The sequence below is a fragment of the Lepidochelys kempii genome, chromosome 1 (genome assembly GCF_965140285.1).
Source record: "Lepidochelys kempii isolate rLepKem1 chromosome 1, rLepKem1.hap1, whole genome shotgun sequence".
NCBI classification, from domain to species: domain Eukaryota; kingdom Metazoa; phylum Chordata; order Testudines; family Cheloniidae; genus Lepidochelys; species Lepidochelys kempii.
The window spans coordinates 63,962,849-63,984,914 of NC_136380.1; the positions used below are offsets into that span (position 1 = coordinate 63,962,849).

At 44.3% G+C, this 22,066-nt stretch overlaps 1 protein-coding gene across 1 annotated transcript in view; it reads right to left on the reverse strand.

The window, feature by feature from the left end:
* RGCC (regulator of cell cycle) overlaps positions 1 to 12,227 on the reverse strand; it is a 42,687-nt gene extending 30,460 nt beyond the window's left edge. The window contains exons 1-2 of the mRNA XM_073324603.2: positions 11,730 to 12,227; positions 10,867 to 11,100 (exon numbers count right to left, since the gene is read on the reverse strand). Coding sequence (XP_073180704.1) covers positions 10,867 to 11,100; positions 11,730 to 11,811 — 316 coding nt within the window. The 5' untranslated portion in view covers positions 11,812 to 12,227. The remainder of the gene's footprint in view (positions 1 to 10,866; positions 11,101 to 11,729) is intronic.
* Positions 12,228 to 22,066: the final 9,839 nt, after the last annotated feature.

Genomic DNA, 22,066 nt, shown 5'->3' on the forward strand with positions numbered 1-22,066 from the left:
GTTGGCACACTAGCTTTCTTCCAGTTTTGTGCAACTTCCCCAGTGTGCTAAGACTTATTAAAAATCAACAGTAGAATCCGGCCAGCTCATCAGGCAGCTCCCTTAAAACTCTTGTTCAGATAAGTTACCTGGTCCTTCTGATTTAAAAATGTCCAATTTTAGTAGCTACTATTTAACATCCTCCTGAGATAGTAGGGAATGGAAAAGGTGTTATCATAATCATATGATATATCATCTGTTTTTTCCCCCAAATACAGAACAGAAAAATTTATTGATCACTTCAGCCTTTTCTGCGTTATTATTGATGACTCTACCATTTCCATCTAGTAATGGACCAATACCATTGTTACGATTTTTTTTGTTCATAATATACTTAACTCCTTACGATCCTTCACTCTGCAGGCCATAGATTTGTCCTTGTGTCCCTTTGCTTCTCTTATAAACTTTCTACAATTCTAAGCTTCTGATTTATATTTATTACAATCAACTTCCCATTTCTTCTATTTGTTATGTATTATTTTTATGTTATGAAATATCAGCCTTGGTTTAGTCTGGATGTAGGATAGAGAAATGGCTGGGACAATGAAGCGTCAATCTTTGCCCTCCTCTAAACATCCTGTCCAGGGCAGTTTGTGTATTTTGTGCATCGTTCAAAAGACACACTCCAGAAAGGATGTAAGCCTTAAAATCCTCACCACCATCACCACCATCCTAGAAGCAACACGCCCAACGCATCCTGATACCCACTAGCTAGAGGCTGATGTCGAAGTTCTAGCACATGGATGCCCCTACCCATGCCACACACTCCTAGCTGTGACATCAGTCTTATCACTAAATTATTAATTATTATTATTATTATGGCTTTCTAGTTTTATTCCTCTGGCAAACCAGTGTTTGTTACATTATGATCCCTGAGAGACTATCTTTTAAGTAGTAACCCGGTAAAAGCCTTTGCCATTTTATAAAGCTGCCAGCTGAACCCAAGTCAGTCTGTTCAGTTGATATACTTAGAATAGGATGAAGAAATAGCTACAAAATGAAGGGTTTGGAGTAAAGATGGGTGGGTTGTACTTTGGTGAAATAATTCATGGTTCTCACTGGCCTTTGCTGTCCCAGAACAACGTTAAACCTCAAAGCATAAAACCCACTGCAAGGCCATAGAAATATACAATATTTCCATGAGCTAAACAATTGAAACTTTCTGGATAGTAATTAGCTGAAAAAAGAAATCTTCAGACCTTCCCTTTTAAAACAGGCAATGATATATGCGAATATTTTAATAAAATATTCATCATAGTATTCTAGAAGACGCAACTTAGGGCAAGATTTTCCAAAAGTGTTTAGTGTTGGCCTAGTGTTGCTCCCATTGAAATCAAGGGGACTTTTTACCAACACTGAACATTTTTGAAAATCTCATCCCTAAAGTTTTCACAGGGGAAATTTTAAAGCTTCATTTTAAAGCCTCTTTAAATCATATATTTATTATTCTTCAAAGGCTCGGAACTTTTACTCACAGATTGCACAGCTCAACTCCTACTTAACATTAAGTGCTCTAGATCACTTAATCTTCTCAAGCTATCTGATGTGGGGGGCCGGCAATTTTTTTTCCAATGTGCGCGCAGACCGGCAGCCAATGCCGTGGACCACCACTCTGAATAGCACTGCTCTAGAAGTCCATTTAAAAAAAATCAAGAAGTCAAATACTTAAATAGTTCTAATGCTGCAGTTAAAAAATGAATGTTAAAAGTCTTGGAAGAAATAAATAGAGCTGTCACAACCAGAGAGAGCACTATTTACTTTGGACATAAACGTGCTCACACTTTACAGCATTGTTTACTCTATCAGCCTTCTGCTCCACTTGCTGACACTCTAAACAAAACAAAAAAAAACAAAACAAAATAAAAAAAGGTGGGAGGCACAGCCTGAGACAGCTTGCACAACCTGGGCTTCAAGATTTGAAGTGCTCCAAATCTCCTTTAACTCTTTGGCTGGAAGATACCAGGAAGGGATCATGGGAAACCAGTAGCTGCAATTTTTAGTGTGTATCATGGTTTCTCATTACATGTTTCCCATATAGTCCCCATCAATCTTGATAGTTGTGAGGCAGTATTTTTACTTTAAACCTTCTCTTGTTTAATGATGATTCTTTTTCCTAGAGCAAAAATAGTGAAAGTAAAAGAAAGTGGTATGCAGGAAGGGCAAGTGCAGGGCAGAACAAACCCAGAAGTGATAAGGTATTTTTCATTAGTCATTTTATTGCTCTCTGCTGATTGTAATATCTTGTTGTAGGTTTGAGGCAACAAACTATTTCTTTAGAATATTTTTCTCCACCATATCCACATACTGGTTTGTTACTGCAGGATTGCTAATGAATGCTGGCTTTTCATGATGAATACAGCATTATTAACTGGGTTTAAAATGATAAAATAAATAAAGCTACAGAAGCATGAGTGGGATTTGATTTTGAAAGCTAAAAGTTGATTGACAAAGAAGTTTACTCCCTAAGTCAAGAATGATATCAAGTTACAACATTGTAGCCAGAGCGGGATAGCGGATTATGGTTTATATTGTAAAAAGTGTTTTGTTTTTTTGGTGCATAAAATGCTATAGTTATGGTGAAACATTTCTATTCTCAAGCTCCTAATTAAGGTCAAGACTTTAAAGAAGCAAAATGAAAGGAGAGAGAGGCAAGGTCTGCACTAGATTTTGCCTATATAGCAATAGTGGTGTACTGTACTGGCAAAGAACTCTTAGTGTGGATGCAGCTTATACCAGCCAAATTGTGTTTTTGCCAGCATAGTTTATTCCACTCCCACCCAACCACGATATGAAACAAACTATACCAGATACCAGCCAAAAAAGCAGTTCTATTAGTATAACTGGATCTACACAAGTACTATTGGCCATTATCTTTGAAAACTCGTGGCGAACGGGGGAAGTCCCGGATGACTGGAAAAAGGCCAATGTAGTGCCAATCTTTAAAAAAGGGAAGGAGGAAGATCCTGGGAACTACAGGCCAGTCTGCCTCACCTCAGTCCCCAGAAAAATCATGGAGAAGGTCCTCAAAGAATCAATCCTGAAGCACTTACATGAGAGGAAAGTGATCAGGAACAGTCAGCATGGATTCACCAAGGGAAGGTCATGCCTGACTAATCTAATCGCCTTCTATGATGAGATTACTGGTTCTGTGGATGAAGGGAAAGCAGTGGATGTATTGTTTCTTGACTTTAGCAAAGCTTTTGACACGGTCTCCCACAGTATTCTTGTCAGCAAGTTAAAGAAGTATGGGCTGGATGAATGCACTATAAGGTGGGTAGAAAGTTGGCTAGATTGTCGGGCTCAACGGGTAGTGATCAATGGCTCCATGTCTAGTTGGCAGCCGGTGTCAAGTGGAGTGCCCCAGGGGTAGGTCCTGGTGCCAGTTTTGTTCAATCTCTTCATAAATGATCTGGAGGATGGTGTGGATTGCACTCTCAGCAAATTTGCGGATGATACTAAACTGGGAGGAGTGGTAGATACGCTGGAGGGCAGGGATAGGATACAGAGGGACCCAGACAAATTGGAGGATTGGGTCAAAAGAAATCTGATGAGGTTCAATAAGGATAAGTGCAGGGTCCTGCACTTAGGACGGAAGAACCCAATGCACAGCTACAGATTAGGGACCGAATGGCTAGGCAGCAGTTCTGTGGAAAAGGACCTAGGGGTGACAGTGGACGAGAAGCTGGATATGAGTCAGCAGTGTGCCCTTGTTGCCAAGAAGGCCAATGGCATTTTGGGATGTATAAGTAGGGGCATAGCGAGCAGATCGAGGGACGTGATCATCCCCCTCTATTCGACATTGGTGAGGCCTCATCTGGAGTACTGTGTCCAGTTTTGGGCCCCACACTACAAGAAGGATGTGGATAAATTGGAGAGAGTCCAGCGAAGGGCAACAAAAATGATTCCGGGTCTGGAACACATGACTTATGAGGAGAGGCTGAGGGAACTGGGATTGTTTAGTCTGCAGAAGAGAAGAATGAGGGTGGATTTGATAGCTGCTTTCAACTACCTGAGAGGTGGTTCCAGAGAGGATGGTTCTAGACTATTCTCAGTGATAGCAGATGACAGAACGAGGAGTAATGGTCTCAAGTTGCAGTGGGGGAGGTTTAGGTTGGATATTAGGAAAAACTTTTTCACTAGGAGGGTGGTGAAACACTGGAATGCGTTACCTAGGGAGGTGGTAGAATCTCCTTCCTTAGAAGTTTTTAAGGTCAGGCTTGACAAAGCCCTGGCTGTGATGATTTAGTCAGGGATCAGTCCTGCTTCGAGCAGGGGGTTGGACTAGATGACCTCCTGAGGTCCCTTCCAACCCTGATATTCTATGATTCTATGATACACTAGGAGCTATTGCTGGCGCAGCTATATCAGTCACAGATACGTATCATCCTACCCATGACCAACAGAGTTATGCTGAAAAAAGTCTGTAGGGTAGACCTGGCCTTAGAAGTTTTACTGTAAGTACCAACTTTACAAGAACTACCACCTAATGCCTGGAGCTTTTATACTTGTACTTTGACCCCACTGAGGGCTTCAGCCGAAACATGTAGGCACTATTTATCCCAGTAGTTCAGCAACTAGTCAATATTTGTCCCCTTTATTACTATGGGGAATAAAGAATTGAGTTTTGACACGACACTAAGCCACCAGATGTGTAATGAATGCCAGCACAGACTCATTTCAGAGTAACAGCCGTGTTAGTCTGTATTCGCAAAAAGAAAAGGAGTACTTGTGGCACCTTAGAGACTAACCAATTAAGTTAAAACTGGGACTTTATGTGCCTAAGTCCCTTTGTGGATCCAGGCCTAAGATCTTGATTAATGTTTATTCAGGTCAGAATTCTTTGTATTATAGTAGACTCTAGAGTCCATTGTTCTAAGTTCCGTACATAGTCATAGTTAGAGACAAACCTTGTGCCAAAGACCATACTATCTAAAGTACCATGACAAAGATCACAAAATGGGAGAATTTTCTAGACAGGGAAGTATCTTTGGACTCTAATTCTAAAGTTTTCAAGAAGCCTCCCGTATACGGTATAAGATCTTCAATTAGCCCCTTTGGTGTCCATTTCCTTAAAAGGGGACTTTTCAGACAGAAGCAATGTGTAAAGGATTGCTTTCTGTCTTAGCAAGACATTATGGGTAAGAGCTGAAATGCAAGCTTTTACAAAAGGAAAGTGGCTTATCCTGCTGGCAGAAGCTCTAGAAAGAGGAAGGGATTTGCACACCCTACTACAAAACAGTAGTTTTCAGAGGAGGATACTTGTTGCCAGGTACATTGAATGTTAAAGTAGATCAATAGTGCAAAAATTGCTGTAACTACATTGTGTCTTTTTCCATCTTTGAGCCTGACCCTAGCAAACACTTACTAATAGACTCACAATTTTTGAGAAGTACCACTGATTTTGGATAGCTCAGCTTTGGTATGCCCAGCCTGTGCGTGCTGAGTCTTGTAGTGGCTCAGCACCTTTGACAATCAGCCCAAGATGTCTCATGTTGGGCACCCCAAAACCAAAGTACACAAAAATCAGTGGCCCTCTTGCTTATATCTTGGTGTAAGCCAACTGTGGTTCATGGATAAGGATAAGATTTTGTCACAGAGGTCATGGATTCTGTGACTTTCAGAGATCTCTGTGACATTCTCTGCTTCAGCCCCGTGCCTTGGGGCTGGAGCCATCAGCCACTGTGGGCAGCAGGGGCTGCGCAACTCTTAGCAGTTGGCGGGAACCCCAGAGCTATGAGCTGCGAGCCCTGCAGCTGTCAGCTATGTTGGGCTCCCCCCTGCTCCCCATTATTTTTAGTAAAAGTCATGGACAGGTCGCAGGCTTCTGTGAATTTTTGTTTATTGCCTGCAACCTGTCTTGGAGTTTTACTAAAAATAACTGTGACAAAATCTTAACCTTATTCGTGGTACAATGGCCCATAACAAGCACTTGTAGGATCACACCATAAAAACATGATCCTGTAGCTCTTATACACACAGTAATGGCTGTGGAATTGACAGATTTATGAAGATGAGGGAGTTTATATGAATTACACTTTTCAGCAAAAGCAGTTTTCAGAAAGAACAGTCAGCATTTCTTTTGCTGTTGTTGCAGATTTGTGTTTTAAGAATTTGTCCCCACACAGCCCAGCTACATTTAACGCAAGTGTTGCCACGGGAATAGTGAGGTCACTACAACCTCACTAAAAGATTAATTTGGACGAGAAGCTGGGCTGAGGGAAGAAGCCTGTGTTTGAATAGAAATAGCTTGGAAAGTAACACACATAGTAAGAGGAGTTATGAAAGACAAGGGGAGTGTAACTGGATTTATCTTTACATCTGATATTTGAGCCTCTCTCTGATTATGAAAGACCGTCTTTATTAAAAACTGCCATTTGTCTCTGATTTCACCAAAATGGTACAGGGAGGTTTGGAGAGGGATTTACTATATTAAATGATGTCTTCAGAAAGAGAAGCAAGTTTTGCTGAGTATTTTTACGAGAACTAGATTAGAGAGTCAAGGAAAAATAATCCAGGCAGGACATACCAGTATAGACAGGTCTCTAAGTAAACTGAACTACCTGACTACAGGCTTGCAATAAATCTGAAAATGGTGGAGAATTTTTTTTTTTTTTTACGGATTAAAGATTAATGAAAAAAATTAAATAACATTTAACTAATTTTTTGTACCAAAGTTAGCTTAACTCTAGCACTGGGGTATTTAATGGGTAGTAAAAATAGTGAGAATGCTAGTGTGGACAAGGCTCCTGCTGCTATGAGCTACCAGTGTTTTAACACTGGGGTCTTTTAAATTTGATCAGAACATAGTTAGATTACATTGTATTCAAAATGCTGGAGACTTCAGAAACTTTGTCTAAAGTAGGGCTCCTACTATGACTATTAATGGTGGAACTGTACCATTGTTATTAAGGATGGGAAACTATTGCCAGAAGACTCAGAAGTAGTCACAGGCTTATAGAACAAACTACACACAGACTTCAGCAGCTTAAAAAAAGAAAGCGAGAGAGAGAGTGCAGTATATACAGCTCAGATCTGATGCTTTAATACAAATGGAAGTATATGAAATCATTGTGGTAATCTATATGTATTTTAAGTGTCCCATCAGCAATATCTACACCCTACACCCACTGATTGAAAGAAATACCTTTATAATATAACCAATAGCCTAACTGTTATGAAGAATATATTGCTAACATTTTAAAGTGTTAAATAAAAACAAACTCATATACAAAACTATCATATTGACAAACTGATAATGCAAAGCATGAATGAATCATTGAAATGTAGAACTGGAGAGGAGCACAAGAGGTCATCTAGTCCAGCCCCCTGCACTGAGGAATATAACTAAATCATCTCTTACAGGTATTTGTGGAACCTGTTCTTAAAAACCTTCAAAATGGGGATTCTACAATCTCCCTGGCAAGCTTAACTATCCTTATCATTAGAAAGTTTTATCCTAATATCTAACCTAACTCTCTCTTTCTGAAAATTAAGCGCATTACTTCTTGTCCTATCTTCAGTGGACATGGAAAACAATTGATCATCCTCTTTATAACAGCCCTTAATGTATTTGAAGATTTATCAGGTCCCTCTGTCTTCTTTTCTCAAGACTAAACACGTCCAGTTTTTTTAACCTTTCCTCCCAGGTCAAGTTTTCTAAACTTTTTATTATTTTTGTTGCTTTCTTCTGGACTCTCAAATTCATTCATGTCTTTCTTAAACTGCGGTTTCCAGAACTGTACACAGTACTCCAGCAGAGGCCTCACCAGTGCCAAGGACAGGACAATTAGCTCACGTGTCTTACATACAAGACACTTGCTAATATACCCCAGAATGATATTAGCCTTTTTTGCAACTGCATCACATTGTTGACTCATATTCAGTTTGTGTCTGCTATAAGCCCCAGATCCTTTTCTTCAGTACTGCTACCTAGCCAATTATTCCCCATTTTGTAGCTCTCTATTTGATTTTTTTTCTACTTAAGTGTAATACGTTGCACTTGTCTTTATTGAATTTAATCTTGTAGATTTCAGACCAATTCTGCAATTTGCCAAGGTCATTTTGAATTCTAATCCTGTCCTTCAAAGTGCTTCCAACCCCTCCCAGCTTGGTATTATCACAAATTATATAAGCATACTCTCCACTCGTTATCGGATGTTAATGACAATACCGAGTAGTAACAGACCCTGTACAATTCCACTAGATATGCTCCCTGATTTGTCAGCAAACCATTGATTACTACTCCAAGTACAGTCTTTCAACTAGTTTTGATCCCACCTTATAGTAATTTCACCTAGACCTCATTTCCCTAGTTTGCTTGTGAGATTGTCATGTGGGACTGTGTCAAAAGCCTTACTAAAATCAAGATATGTAACATTTACAGCTTCCCCCCCATCCACAAGGCCAGTAACCCTGTCAAAGAAGGGAATTAAGTTGGTTTGGCATGATTTTTTCTTGACAAATTCATGTTGGCTATTAATTTAACCCAGGGGATCTCAAATTGGGGGTTAAGACCCCTTAGAGGGTCACAAGGTTCTTACACAGGGGGTCACAAGCTGTCAACCTCCACCCTAAATCCCATTTTGCCTCCAGCATTTATAATGGTGTTAAATATTAAAAAAAAAAGAGTTTTAATTTATAAGGGGGGGGAGGGTCACACTCAAAGGTGAAAGGGGCCACCATTACAAAAGTTTGAGAACCACTGTTATAACCCATTATCCTCTAGGTGCTTACAAATTGATTGTTTAATCATTTGTTCCAGTATCTTTCCAGGTGTTGACATTAGGCTGACTGGTTCCCCACCCTGCACCCCCTTTTTAAAGACAGGTACTATGTTTGCCCTTCTCCCGTCCTCTTGGGACCTCCCCCATGCTCCATGTTTTCTTAAAGAGAATCACTAACAGTTCCAAGATTCAGAGTAACAGCCGTGTCAGCTAGTTCCTCAAGTACCCTAGGATTCATTTAATCAGGTTCTGACAACATGACTACAACTGACTTGTCTAAATAGTCTTTAACCCATTCTTTCCCTATTTTGACTTGTGTTCCTTCCCCTTTGTTGTTAATATTAATTAGGTTAAGTATCTGGTCACAATTTACCATTTTAGTGAAAGAAACAGTTTCATTACTAGAAATCACTGAAAATCAGAAAGTTTTTATAAGGCAAATTCTATAGAATTTTTTTGAGGAGAGGAAGTTAGCAATTTAGAAAAATAGGTTTTGGTTGTATGATTTTTTTTTTAAATTTACTTATGACAACTTAAAGATTGATTCCATGGCTTTTTAATGGAAAAGCAGGTTCTTTCAGTCCTCCTAATTACTATTAATTTTGGTACACTCTCCTTGACAAACAACCACCAAAATATAATTTTTTAAAGAAATCTGAACAAAAATCACAGCACTAACAAATGTATGCTAAACTTTATTTCTCAATTACCTTGCTTTTGGACATTCTTGATTCCATATCTTTTGCTTGTATGTATGCTATCAGTATTAAATTTAATACTCCTTTGTACAACTAGCACTTTTTCTGCACTCTGCAAATAACGTTTTGCCTCAAACTGGAACTTGTGATTTAAATTATCTTTAAAACAGCAACCTCCAAAACTAGAAAACAGCACCATTCACTGAAGGGAGAGGAGGAAGTGGTTTCCAGTATTTCTATAAACCTCTTGTGAAAATACTTTTAATACAACATTCTTGTTTAGTAAATATTTAGTTAGCTACAAGATGATGAGGTCATCAGGAGTCTTCCTGCTAGAATGGACTAGAGTTTTCTTGGGCTTCTAAAAAAAATCGAGTGCCTCTATAGTCTTCTACCAGCCAGCTGGGAACTCTTCCTTCTCTGACACCTTATTTTCCAGTCTCTGACCTTATCCACCCCAAGTACCATTGTGATTCTCTTTGACTTTTCACTTTTGTATAGCATAGCAAGATTCTCCCCAGCAATCATCAACATTAAGGAAACCCGGGGGGGCTGGGAGGGGGAGAGGAGGAGAAAGAAAGAAAAAAGAGAAAAGGGCGTCTGTCCTTGTCTGCATCTTTATGATTGATCAGTTAAGGTGTGAGAATTAACAAGAAATGTCTGAGACTTCCAAGATGAGAAAACCAGAGAAGACCAGACTTGACATTCTTGATATTTGTGAGGGAAAAAATAAGAAAATTATTTTAAAAACATAAATCTTTCCAGATTTCTTTATGTATCATAAAAGGATGGGGGGAAGGGGGAAAAGGACACAAATTAATTAAAAAACATTCTCTGCAGACCACCTTCAACAAGCTGTTTGATGGAAGGAACAAAGGAGAGTCACATGCAGGACGCTTGGAGAAGACGGAACAATTAAATGCATAATACTTTTAATTTGTGGCAAGCAGGGGACAAAAGTAAACAGTATAAAAAGTGCTAGATAATCTCTGCCTTTTGTAACACTAAGACCCGTTTCTTAAGAAATGTACATTTAGTTTAGATCATAGAAACTGGTACAATGTCTCCCCAAATGCTACTGAAAAGACCTAAGTTCCAGACACCAAAATACAAGGACAGAAGGAAAAAAAAAAAAGCCAAGCAGTGTTTTGCTTTGTGATGGGTGGGGAGAGCTGTCAAGTGTCTAGAAGTCAAAGCTATTTTTACCTGTCAGCTCTGAAAGGTCCTCCCCCAGGAATAAGCTGTGAAACAACTGGTTTGCTAGCCAGAGCAACACTGAACTGCACGCAGATGCGGTGCAGGAGACTCTAACTGGGGGCCGGCTGCCCGTGCCCGCTGCGCAGGAGGGAGGGGACGGGGGAAAGGGAAGCGTGCGGGAGGGCAGGGCAAGGGCGGGGGTGTCTCACTCTCCGAGCCGCTCATGCCGCTGCTGTCGCTAACGCTGGCGCTGCTCCGCCGCTTCATCCGCGCCAGGTGCTCCTCGTACTGGAAGTGGCGCTTGCTGACGGGCGAGGAGAAGTCCTCGATCACGGCATCGAACTCGCCCAGCACCTCCGCCAGCTCCCCGGCATCCGCCCGCAGGGCGGCAGGGCCCGAGCCCGGGCCGCACGGGAGAGCGCGAGGGAGACCGTCACCGGAGCCTAACGAGAAACACGGACACCCTTAAACCCCCCCGGGCCCTCGGAGAGCAGGGCTGGAGCACAAGAGGGAGACCGAGCCACCCCTCCCGCAGCGACACCCCCCTGTCCCCCCAGAGAGAGACTGAGCCCCCCCCCACCGACACCCCCCCAGAGGCGCTGGGACTAGGGCTAGCGAGGGGGCTGCAGCACCCCCGGCTTGAAGTGGTTTCCATCATACGCAGGGTTTACATGGCTCTCAGCACCCCCCCACACACACACATTGTTCCAGCGCCCCTGCACCCCCGTTTCCCCCCAGCGAGACCGGCCCCACCCCCGCCGTACCCCCCCCCCCGCGGCGAGACCGGCCCCCCCCGAGAGCGGAGAGACCGTAGCAAAGGGAGGGAGCCGGCAGCAGCCGAGCCTCGGTCGCTGGCCGGGCCGGGGTCGGGTCCTGGCCGCCTCTGCTCCCGGCACTAACGGGGGTTTGCACCGCTGAGCGCACCCCGCCGCCCGGCCCCTGTGACAGCCTGGCCTGGGGGCGGGAGGCGAAGGGCACCGACCCCGCAGCCCGGCGCCGGCCGCCTCCTCCCCGCCCGACGGCGGCTCTCGCGAGGGGGCTGCAGCCGAGTGTCCGGGCCGGCCGCGCTCACCTTTGCCGGCCGCGCTCTTAGCTTGCGGGGACTTCATGGCCGCAGGCTCCCGCCCCTCCCCGCCGCCTTGTGCCGCCAGCATCTGCCGCCAGCCCCAGCCGGAGCCTCTTCTAGCCGGTACCCCGGGGAGCGGCAACGTGGAAGGAGGCGGGCGTGGGAGGGGGCACGGCAGCGCCCTGCTGCCGCTATCGCGCTGGGGCGGCGAAGTGGGAAGGACGCGGCCCGCCGGCGGGGCTGGATTATCCCCCTGCCTCCGCAGCCGGTCCCAGAGAGCTCCGGGCCGGGGCCTCTCACTGGCGGGAGCTCCGAGCACCCCCAAGCCAGCCTCCCTGACGCGGGGGTACGGGCGTTGCTCCCCGGAACGCCGGGCTACACGTGTCCGTGCGCGGCAGGGGTTCCCTCCTGCGTCCCCCGCAGAGAGACGGTCTGTACCGACCTCCCCCAGCAAAATGCCATCAAGGTCCCACCAGCGAAGCACGCTGCAGTGCTGGGTGGGAGGTGTTTGCTGGCTGGGGACAACGTGCTGTTAGAAAAACAAAGCTCCCGGGGGAGTGGGGCAACGCACGGACGTCCGGAGCAGACAGGCACTGCCTGAGCGGAGTCTGAATGAGTGTGGTTTGTGGGCACAGCTTCCTAACAGCAAATCAAGTGCCTGGGCTACAACCCTGTGCTACAAAGTAGAAGACCTGTCTTGCTTCCTTTTACTACCCGAAAGCAACATGAGGCTGCAGCAGGAACAATGAGAATTTAGCTACAAGGGAGTCAGGGCCTTTTTGTTAGCAACAGATAAATAGAAAAAATTATCTAGCTCTTGTAAAATCAAGGCAAAACCTGTTAAATGTTGATTTACTGCATGGGGGGGGGGAATGAGCTGAAGAACCCTGGTGTGGATGAATATGAAGTGACTCAGCAGCACACTTCATACTAGAAGAGGTATTGCAGCATGCACTCCTTCACCCTGGGACATTATCTTCTGGTTGGTAGTGGCGAGAGGAGAGCCAAGAAATTTCAGGTATCAGAGGGTAGCGGTGTTAGTCTGTATACACAAAAAGAACAAGGAGTCCAGGGGCACCTAAAAGATTAACAGATTTATTTGATCTGAAGAAGTGTTGTTGTTTTTTTACCCAGGAAAGCTTATACCCAAATAAATCTGTTAGTCTTTAAGGCATTTCATGTTCCATAAAATCAGAGCAATGATGGAATATTCCTCAGCCTTTTGACTTCCTCTGGTGGGGGCATTTGTGTCAGCAGAGCTCTAGGGAGGCTTACAGTCTAGTAATGATGTACCTGCAGCAGCAGCACCAGGTAAAGGCACAGTCACTCCAGCAGGACACGGCCTAGCAAGACAGTGCCAAAAAAGGCTTGAAAGCACCAAGGAGAGGAAAAAACTAGAAGGCTGAATCTACACTAGGTAAATTGGGTCCTGTAATTCTCGACCAGTACAGCTCCAATAGCATAGCCAAGGTGGGAACTGTTGTCTAGACAAAATGAAGGCATTTTTATCAAATCTTACCACAGGGGTAGCCCATTTAGCCATGAAGATAACTTTCAGAAAGCACCTAAATGCAATGCTTTTGAGGCTGTAGCCACACTGAAAGTAGGAAAGTCCCTCATTTATCACATGGGTGTTAATGTTATGGCCTCATTATCACTATTGCTATTTAAATGCTGTAACAATGTTAGCGGTTTCAGAGTAACAGCCCTGTTAGTCTGTATTCGCAAAAAGAAAAGGAGTACTTGTGGCACCTTAGAGACTAACCAATTTATTTGAGCATAAGCTTTCGTGAGCTACAGCTCACTTCATCGGATGCATACTGTGGAAAGTGAAGAAGATCTTTTATACACACAAAGCATGAAAAAATACCTCCCCCCACCCCACTCTCCTGCTGGCAATAGCTTATCTAAAGTGATCACTCTCCTTACAATGTGTATGATAATCAAGTTGGGCCATTTCCAGCACAATGTTAGCGGTTTCACTTCTGCTTCTTGTATAACAAACATCCAACTACTGCACCTACTCAGGGTACTAACCTGCTGGTGATGCTTCATTCCTTCAAAAGGAATTTGCATAGGAAAAAGGCTGAAAAGCGTTGAATATCCAAAGAGCTGAATAAATCAGATGACCATCGGGAATGTTTTGAAATAGTTTAGAGCTATTTGAATAAGGGCTTGTCTTCACTGCAGTTAACTCTGGCTCTTACTCATGTATTGTCCCTAACAACTCCTGTTCACACACACAACCCTCTCCCCAAATACGGTGGTGCTTTCTGATCAGTTTCAACATAGCTAGCCAGCCTGTCCAGGATATAGGTTAAAGCCTGAGTACACCCTATCTCCAGCTGGCAACCCAGCACATTTTTCAGGCTAAAACACTCCAGTGCCTTTCCATATTTCCCCTTATGTGCACAGAGAGGCAGACAAGTTCTTCCAAAGTTCACTGGGAAAGAATCAGAGTGAAGGAAGTATTGGCAAGCTTATCAAACTACTCTTAGATGTAGGAAGTTGATGTGGAGCATGGCCTCTTGTGTAGACCACTTGCCCTAGGCTCAGCTTACTGCAGTTTAAAGAATTGTGGGATATGCCCTCAGAAGTCCTAGCACCTCATACAGGCAAGTGCAGCACTAGTGTTGAGGTATGTGGCTGCTCACAACCAAGCTAGACTAACCTGGGTGCTCAGACCCAGGTGCTGATCATTTGGGGTAACTGCAATGAAAACACGCCCTAAGAAAGATACTTCTCTTGCCTTTAAAGTCAGGGTAAAATTGGTAGAATAAAAAAGAAAAATTCCATTGTAGAATTTCCCCAGATTTGAGTAGAATATATATATATAGAGAGAGAGAGAGAGAGAGTATATTTCCCCAGATTTGAGTAGAATATATATATATATATAGAGAGAGAGAGAGAGAGTGTATATTTCCCCAGATTTGAGTAGAATATATATATATATACTGTCACCGGAGCCTAACGAGAAACACGGACACCCTTAAAATCCTCCAGACCTTTGGAGAGCAGGGCTGGAGCACAAGAGGGAGACCGACCCAACCCTCCCTCAGCGACACCCCCATGTTCCCCCAGAGAGAGACTGAGCCACACACCCCCCGGCGACACCCCCACAGAAGCGCTGGAACTAGGAGTAGGGAGGGGGCTGCAGCACCCCCTGGCTTGAAGTGAATATATATATTGCAATCAAAAATATATTTCTTTTGACACAATTTTTTTTTACTGAGGCATTATAAACCCAAGAAATAAGAGACTTACAATGGAAAGTGTCAGAGTTTTAAATACTGTATAGCTGAATTAAAGAAAACATTCATCTATGGGGATACTGTCAACTTGGTTTAACCCTAAAATTTAGCAGATATTAAACAAGGATTTTATAAAAGTTTGAAGGCTTCTAAAGGAAATCTGGCTGTCTGCTAATAGCCTCTGTACTTGTCCTTGCAGACTGACAAGTATATCAGTTTTTGTTTTCAGTAGAAATATCCAACACATGACTTGTAATGTAAACCTCAACTACTGAATCCCCTCCCTTCTTCCAAGGAACAATCCAATGTGTATTTAAAGCGTACTCGTTCCTGAACATTCGCCACAGCGTCTCCAGCTCCCTGTGAGCCAATGATACAGTGTTTACAATCCAACCTATGTTTTTCTATTACATTTTTAACCTTGCAAGCTGACCCATACAGCTAGTTGAAGCAGCTCTACTGATTTGGCATGTGTCTGTAAAGGATATAGCAGGGAAAGAATTTAAAAATCTTAGCAGGCACTCTTCTGTTGCCAAATAGCAAGGCTCCCACAAGGTACTACTGTGCTTTTGACACACATGTGGGCTCCCAGCTTTATGTACCTACATTTAGAAGAACCCTAAAATTGATTCACACAAGTATTTGTGCTTGCAGATTGTGAAGTCGGTTGTCTAGTTTCACTATTTGTCTCTGCAAATCAGAGATGGAGAGGTTACTTACCTGTACAGTAACTTGAGTTCTTCCAGGTGTTTTGTCACTATAGATACTTTGAGCAGAGATTGTGAAGCACTGTCCATGGGCCCATGGTGGCACAGAGCAGCTCCTCGTGTTCCCATTCAAGGGCACATGGGGTGGCATGGACCCACGCCACTCAGTTCGTTCTCAGCCACAAAGCCAGAGACTCCACAGTGGCAAGGAAGGAGGGCGGGAGATGGAGCACCCCTAGGGAAAAAAGATCTTGAAGAACTCACGTTAATGTACAGGTAAGTAACCTCCCACTCTTCTTCAAGTATATGCCCTTATGGGGGCTCCCCTGTAATATACTCTCAGCCAATAACTTAACATGTAGGTGGGTGCTGAGGAAGCAGATCCAAGATATTCCAGCAGTCTCATAGCACATTAAGATGCAACCTGACACCCACTCTGACAGTCTTCGTGTGGAAATGGGCTGTCCTCTCATCCTCTTTGCAAAAGACACAAATAGTCTTGCAGAGGCCCTGAAGATCTTAGTCCTGTCAAGGAAGAAGGCAAGAGCCCTTTGGATAGAACACTGGTACCTGGATTTCCTGAGACCTTAGGGAGGAAGTGAGGGTGGAGACATAGTGAAACCTTATCTCTGTAGAAGGTAGTGAATGGTGAGTCTCCTATGATGTCATCTAGTTTTCCCACTAGTCTAGCCAAACAGGTTAGCTCCATGCTTGAGAACCATCAAGAACCTAGCTTTCAGGTTCAAGGAGGGGGGCTGGGATGGATCAGGATCGCCGAGTTCTGTGGCGGGGGATCCCTCCTCGGGGGAAGGCTGCAAGGCATTGCCACAGAGAGGTGAAGAAGGTTTGAGTACCACAATTGTCTTGGCCAGGACAGTACTATGAAGATAACCCTTGCTCTTCCCTGTCACAGTTTTAGCAGGGTCTTGAGAATTAGAGGTAGAGGAGGGTAAGCATATAGCAGGGTATGTGGCAACTGTATTATCAGGGCATTTCCCAGTGAGTTGTGGTTGTATCCTTCCTTGGAGCAGAAGCGGCAACATTTTGTGTTGATTGGATTAGCAGAAAAGTCTGCATCTGGTAATCCCCTACTCTAGCAGATGCTGTGGAAGACCGAATCATTGAGCTCCCATTCATGGTCCGGGTGGAAGTTCCTGTTTGGAGAGTCTGCAACTGTACTCTAGAGGCCTAGTAGTTTGTTGCTCTGTTGTCCAGCATTATCCTGAAGAAGTGACCCTGTACGTTGTGAAGGAAGTATTGGCAAGCTTATCAAACTACTCTTAGATGTAGGAAGTTGATGTGGAGCATGGCCTCTTGTGTAGACCACTTGCCCTAGGCTGTAACCCTGTGGAGGTGAGCCCTGCATCCAAAAAGGGTGGCACCTATTGAGAAGATCTTGGAGGGTGAGGAATGTGGGAATGGTATTCCCACGCAGACCTTCAGTGGGTCCTTCCATCACCTGAGAGAGATTCCAGAACTTTTAGAGGTACTGTGATGCATTTGGACAGACTGTGTCTGGGTAGGATCCCCTGGGGGAATAATATGAAGGGGAAAGGAGTCCAGAAGAGCTGGCTGTATTTCAAGTAATCCCTGTTGAGGTTATAGGGACAAACCATCCCAATGTGTCGAAAGAATAGTACATATGGCAGGCGACCAGCTTGGCTTAACGGTGAAATCCTTGCGGATCTTAAACATAAAAAAGAAGCCTACAAGAAGTGGAAGATTGGACAAATGACCAGGGAAGAGTATAAAAATATTGCTCGGGCATGTAGGAATGAAATCAGGAGGGCCAAATCACACCTGGAGCTGCAGCTAGCAAGAGATGTTAAGAGTAACAAGAAGGGTTTCTTCAGGTATGTTGGCAACAAGAAGAAAGCCAAGGAAAGTGTGGGCCCCTTACTGAATGAGGGAGGCAACCTAGTGACAGAGGATGTGGAAAAAGCTAATGTACTCAATGCTTTTTTTGCCTCTGTCTTCACTAACAAGGTCAGCTCCCAGACTGCTGCGCTGAGCATCACAGCATGGGGAGTAGGTGGCCAACCTTCTGTGGAGAAAGAGGTGGTTAGGGACTATTTAGAAAAGCTGGAAGTGCACAAGTCCATGGGGCCGGACGCGTTGCATCCAAGAGTGCTAAAGGAATTGGCGGCTGTGATTGCAGAGCCATTGGCCATTATCTTTGAAAACTCGTGGCGAACGGGGGAAGTCCTGGATGACTGGAAAAAGGCTAATGTAGTGCCAATCTTTAAAAAAGGGAAGGAGGAGGATCCTGGGAACTACAGGCCAGTCTGCCTCACCTCAGTCCCTGGAAAAATCATGGAGCAGGTCCTCAAGGAATCAATCCTGAAGCACTTAAACGAGAGGAAAGTGATCAGGAACAGTCAGCATGGATTCACCCAAGGGAAGGTCATGCCTGACTAATCTAATCGCCTTCTATGATGAGATTACTGGTTCTGTGGATGAAGGGAAAGCAGTGGATGTATTGTTTCTTGACTTTAGCAACGCTTTTGACACGGTCTCCCACAGTATTCTCGTCAGCAAGTTAAAGAAGTACGGGCTGGATGAATGCACTATAAGGTGGGTAGAAAGTTGGCTAGATTGTCGGGCTCAACGGGGGGTAGTGATCAATGGCTCCATGTCTAGTTGGCAGCCGGTATCAAGTGGAGTGCCCCAAGGGTCAGTCCTGGGGCCGGTTTTGTTCAATATCTTCATAAATGATCTGGAGGATGGCGTGGATTGCACTCTCAGCAAATTTGCGGATGATACTAAATTAGGAGGAGTGGTAGATACGCTGGAGGGCAGGGATAAGATACAGAGGGACCTAGACAAATTGGAGGATTGGGCCAAAAGAAATCTGATGAGGTTCAACAAGGATAAGTGCAGGGTCCTGCACGTAGGATGGAAGAACCCAATGCACCGCTACAGACTAGGGATGGAATGGCTAGGCAGCAGTTCTGCGGAAAAGGACCTAGGGGTGACAGTGGACGAGAAGCTGGATATGAGTCAACAGTGTGCCCTTGTTGCTAAGAAGGCCAATGGCATTTTGGGATGTATAAGTAGGGGCATAGCCAGCAGATCGAGGGACATGATTGTTCCCCTCTATTCGACATTGGTGAGGCCTCATCTGGAGTACTGTGTCCAGTTTTGGGCCCCACACTACAAGAAGGATGTGGATAAATTGGAGAGAGTCCAGCGAAGGGCAACAAAAATGATTCCGGGTCTGGAACACATGACTTATGAGGAGAGGCTGAGGGAACTGGGATTGTTTAGTCTGCAGAAGAGAAGAATGAGGGAGGATTTGATAGCTGCTTTCAACTACCTGAAAGGGGGTTCCAAAGAGGATGGTTCTAGACTATTCTCAGTGGTAGAAGAGGACAGGACAAGGAGTAATGGTCTCAAGTTGCAGTGGGGGAGGTTTAGGTTGGATATTAGGAAAAACTTTTTCACTAGGAGGGGGTGAAACACTGGAATGTGTTACCTAGGGAGGTGATAGAATCTCCTTCCTTAGAAGTTTTTAAAGTCAGGCTTGACAAAGCCCTGGCTCGGATGATTTAATTGGGGATTGGTCCTGCTTTGAGCAGGGGGTTGGACTAGATGACCTTTGAGGTCCCTTCCAACCCTGATATTCTATGATTCTATGTTTGGGGTGTCAATAGTCCTTAGCCATGTCTGAAGGCACCTGGCAGTGTTTTTTCCTACTGGAAAAAATCCACAAGACCCCAAATATTTGCTAACCACTCAGCTAAAATGTGGACTAACAAAAAACACTATGACAAAAGACATTTGTGTGTTAGTGCAATATAAAACTAATTTTAACTGCTGTATTACAAGACTGTAATAACCCTACAGCAGTCCCTCGTTTTATGTTTTCACTTCTGGAACAAAGGAAGTGTTGTTTTTACCCTTGTACAGATGTGTAAAATCTTGTGTCTATTCAAAGCCTTCTAAAACCAGAATGGTTACAGGGAGCGTGGGAAGGAGTGAACGGCTGGATTCTGCACCTATCAGCATGCACCAGTCACTGACTCAGGAGTTTTCAAAATAATGGAGAAGGAGGAGGAGGAACATTTCATCAGGAGAAACAGGACCAGGGCTACTGCTGCGAACCAGGTCCATGTGCAATAACAGAGTGGGAGGGAGAAGCAGAGGCAGCCTGTTTGGTGTGGGCACATGGTTGTGCATATGAGAGCAGTAGCCAAAGGATTTGCATTCTACAGTTATCAATAAATATCTGTACTGTCTTTATTACTCATTGTTTATTTATTTGTATTGCCATAGCACCAGGCAGGAACCAAGACCCCATTGTTCTAGGCACTGGAGAAGCAGAACAAAAAGATTATTGTCTTTGATTAGCTACTAAATAACCCACAGTAAATCAGAGCACAGGGATTTGCATGTCTGGCATTAAGAAATAACCATGCCGTCATTTTGCAAAGCAGACCCCTTGGCTAATCCAAGAGTTGTATAAATGAGAAATAGCCATACAGTTGGGGTCAGTGATGTCCAGCCCTCTTCTCTGATGTTCTTAGACAATTGCATTTCAGTTTAATCAAAAAGAGAATTTTTGTTTTTGCCAGTTTTTCTCAACCCTAGAATAGTTTTTGTGACAAGTCATAGTGGGGAAAAAACCTAAAGCCAACTAAACAATACTCTAGTTTTCCAGCCTGAAGGAGGATCTGTAGCAGAAACTTTACCCATATGCTCATTTTCTATTTCCAGCTTCTATTTTATAAAAATAACTTGTATTCAGAGTGCTGTTTGTGATGCAGGGAACTGATGGGTAGGATCCCCTGGGAGGCTATGAGATAGAAAGGAGTCCAGAAAAGCTGGCTGTATTTTAAACCGTGTCCACTCAGAGCTGCGGGCAGCCGTGCCTGGGGACAGTCAATGTAAACAAACCGTCTCGCGGCCAGCCAGCAGATTAGTCTGACAGGCTGCATGCTGCCTCCAGGTTGCCCACAACTGGGTTAAGGATTATTTAGAAAAGCTGGACATGCACAAGTCCATGGGGCCAGATCTAATGCATGCGAGGGTGCTGAGGGAGTTGACTGATATGATTGCAGAGCCATTGGCCATTATCTTTGAAAACGTGTGGTGATAAGGGGAGGTCCTGGACAATTGGAGAAAGGCAAATATAGTGCCCATCTTTAAAAAAAGAGAAGGAGAATCTGGGGAACCACAGACCAGTCAGTCTCACCTCAGTCCCCGGAAAAATCATGGAGCTGGTCCTCAAGGAATCCATTTTGAAGCACGTGGAGGAGAGGAAGGTGACCAGGAACAGTCAACATGGATTCACCAAGGGCAAGTCATGCCCAACCAACCTGATTGCCTTCTATGATGAGATAACTGACTCTCTGGATACGGGGAAAAATGGTGGACATGATATTTCTTGACTTCAGCAAAGCTTTTGACACCGTCTCCCACAGTATTCTTGCCAGCAAGTTAAAGTAGTATGGGCTGGGTGAATGGACTATAAGGTGGATAGAAAGCTGGCTAAATCATTGGTCTCAATGGGTAGTGATCAATGGCTCCATGTCTAGTTGGCAGCCGGTATCAAGCCGAGTGTCCTAAGGGTCAGTCCTGGGGCTGGTTTTGTTCAATATCTTCATTAATGATCTGGAGGATGGTGTGGATTGCACCCTCAGCAAGTTTGCAGATGACACTAAACTGGGAGGAGAGGTAATACGCTGGAGGGTAGGGATAGGATACAGAGGGACCTAGACGAATTAGAGGATTGGGCCAAAAGAAATCTGATGAGGTTCAACAAGGACAAGTGCAGAGTCCTGCACTTAGGACGGAAGAATCCCATGCACCGCTACAGACTAGGGACGGAATGGCTAGGCAGCAGTTCTGCAGAAAAGGACCTAGGGGTCAGAGCGGACGAGGAGCTAGATATGGATCAACAGTATGCCGTTGTTGCCAAGAAGGCCAATGGCATTTTGGGATATATATGTAGGGGCATTGCCAGCAGATCGAGGGACGTGATCGTTCTCCTCTATTCGACATTGGTGAAGCCTCATCTGGAGTACTGTGTCCAGTTTTGGGCCCCACACTTCAAGAAGGATGTGGAAAAATTGGAAAGAGTCCAGCGGAGGGCAACAAAAATGATTAGGGGACTGGAACACATGACTTATGAGGAGAGGCTGAGGGAACTGGGATTGTTTAGTCTGCAGAAGAGAAGAATGAAGGGGGATTTGATAGGTGCTTTCAACTACCTGAAAGGGGGTTCCAAAGAGGATGGATCTAGACTGTTTGCAGATGACAGAACAAGGAGTAATGGTCTCAAGTTGCAGTGGGGGAGGTTTAGGTTGGATATTAGGAAACACTGTTTCACTAGGAGGGTGGTGAAACACTGGAATGTGTTACCTGGGGAGGTGATAGAATCTCC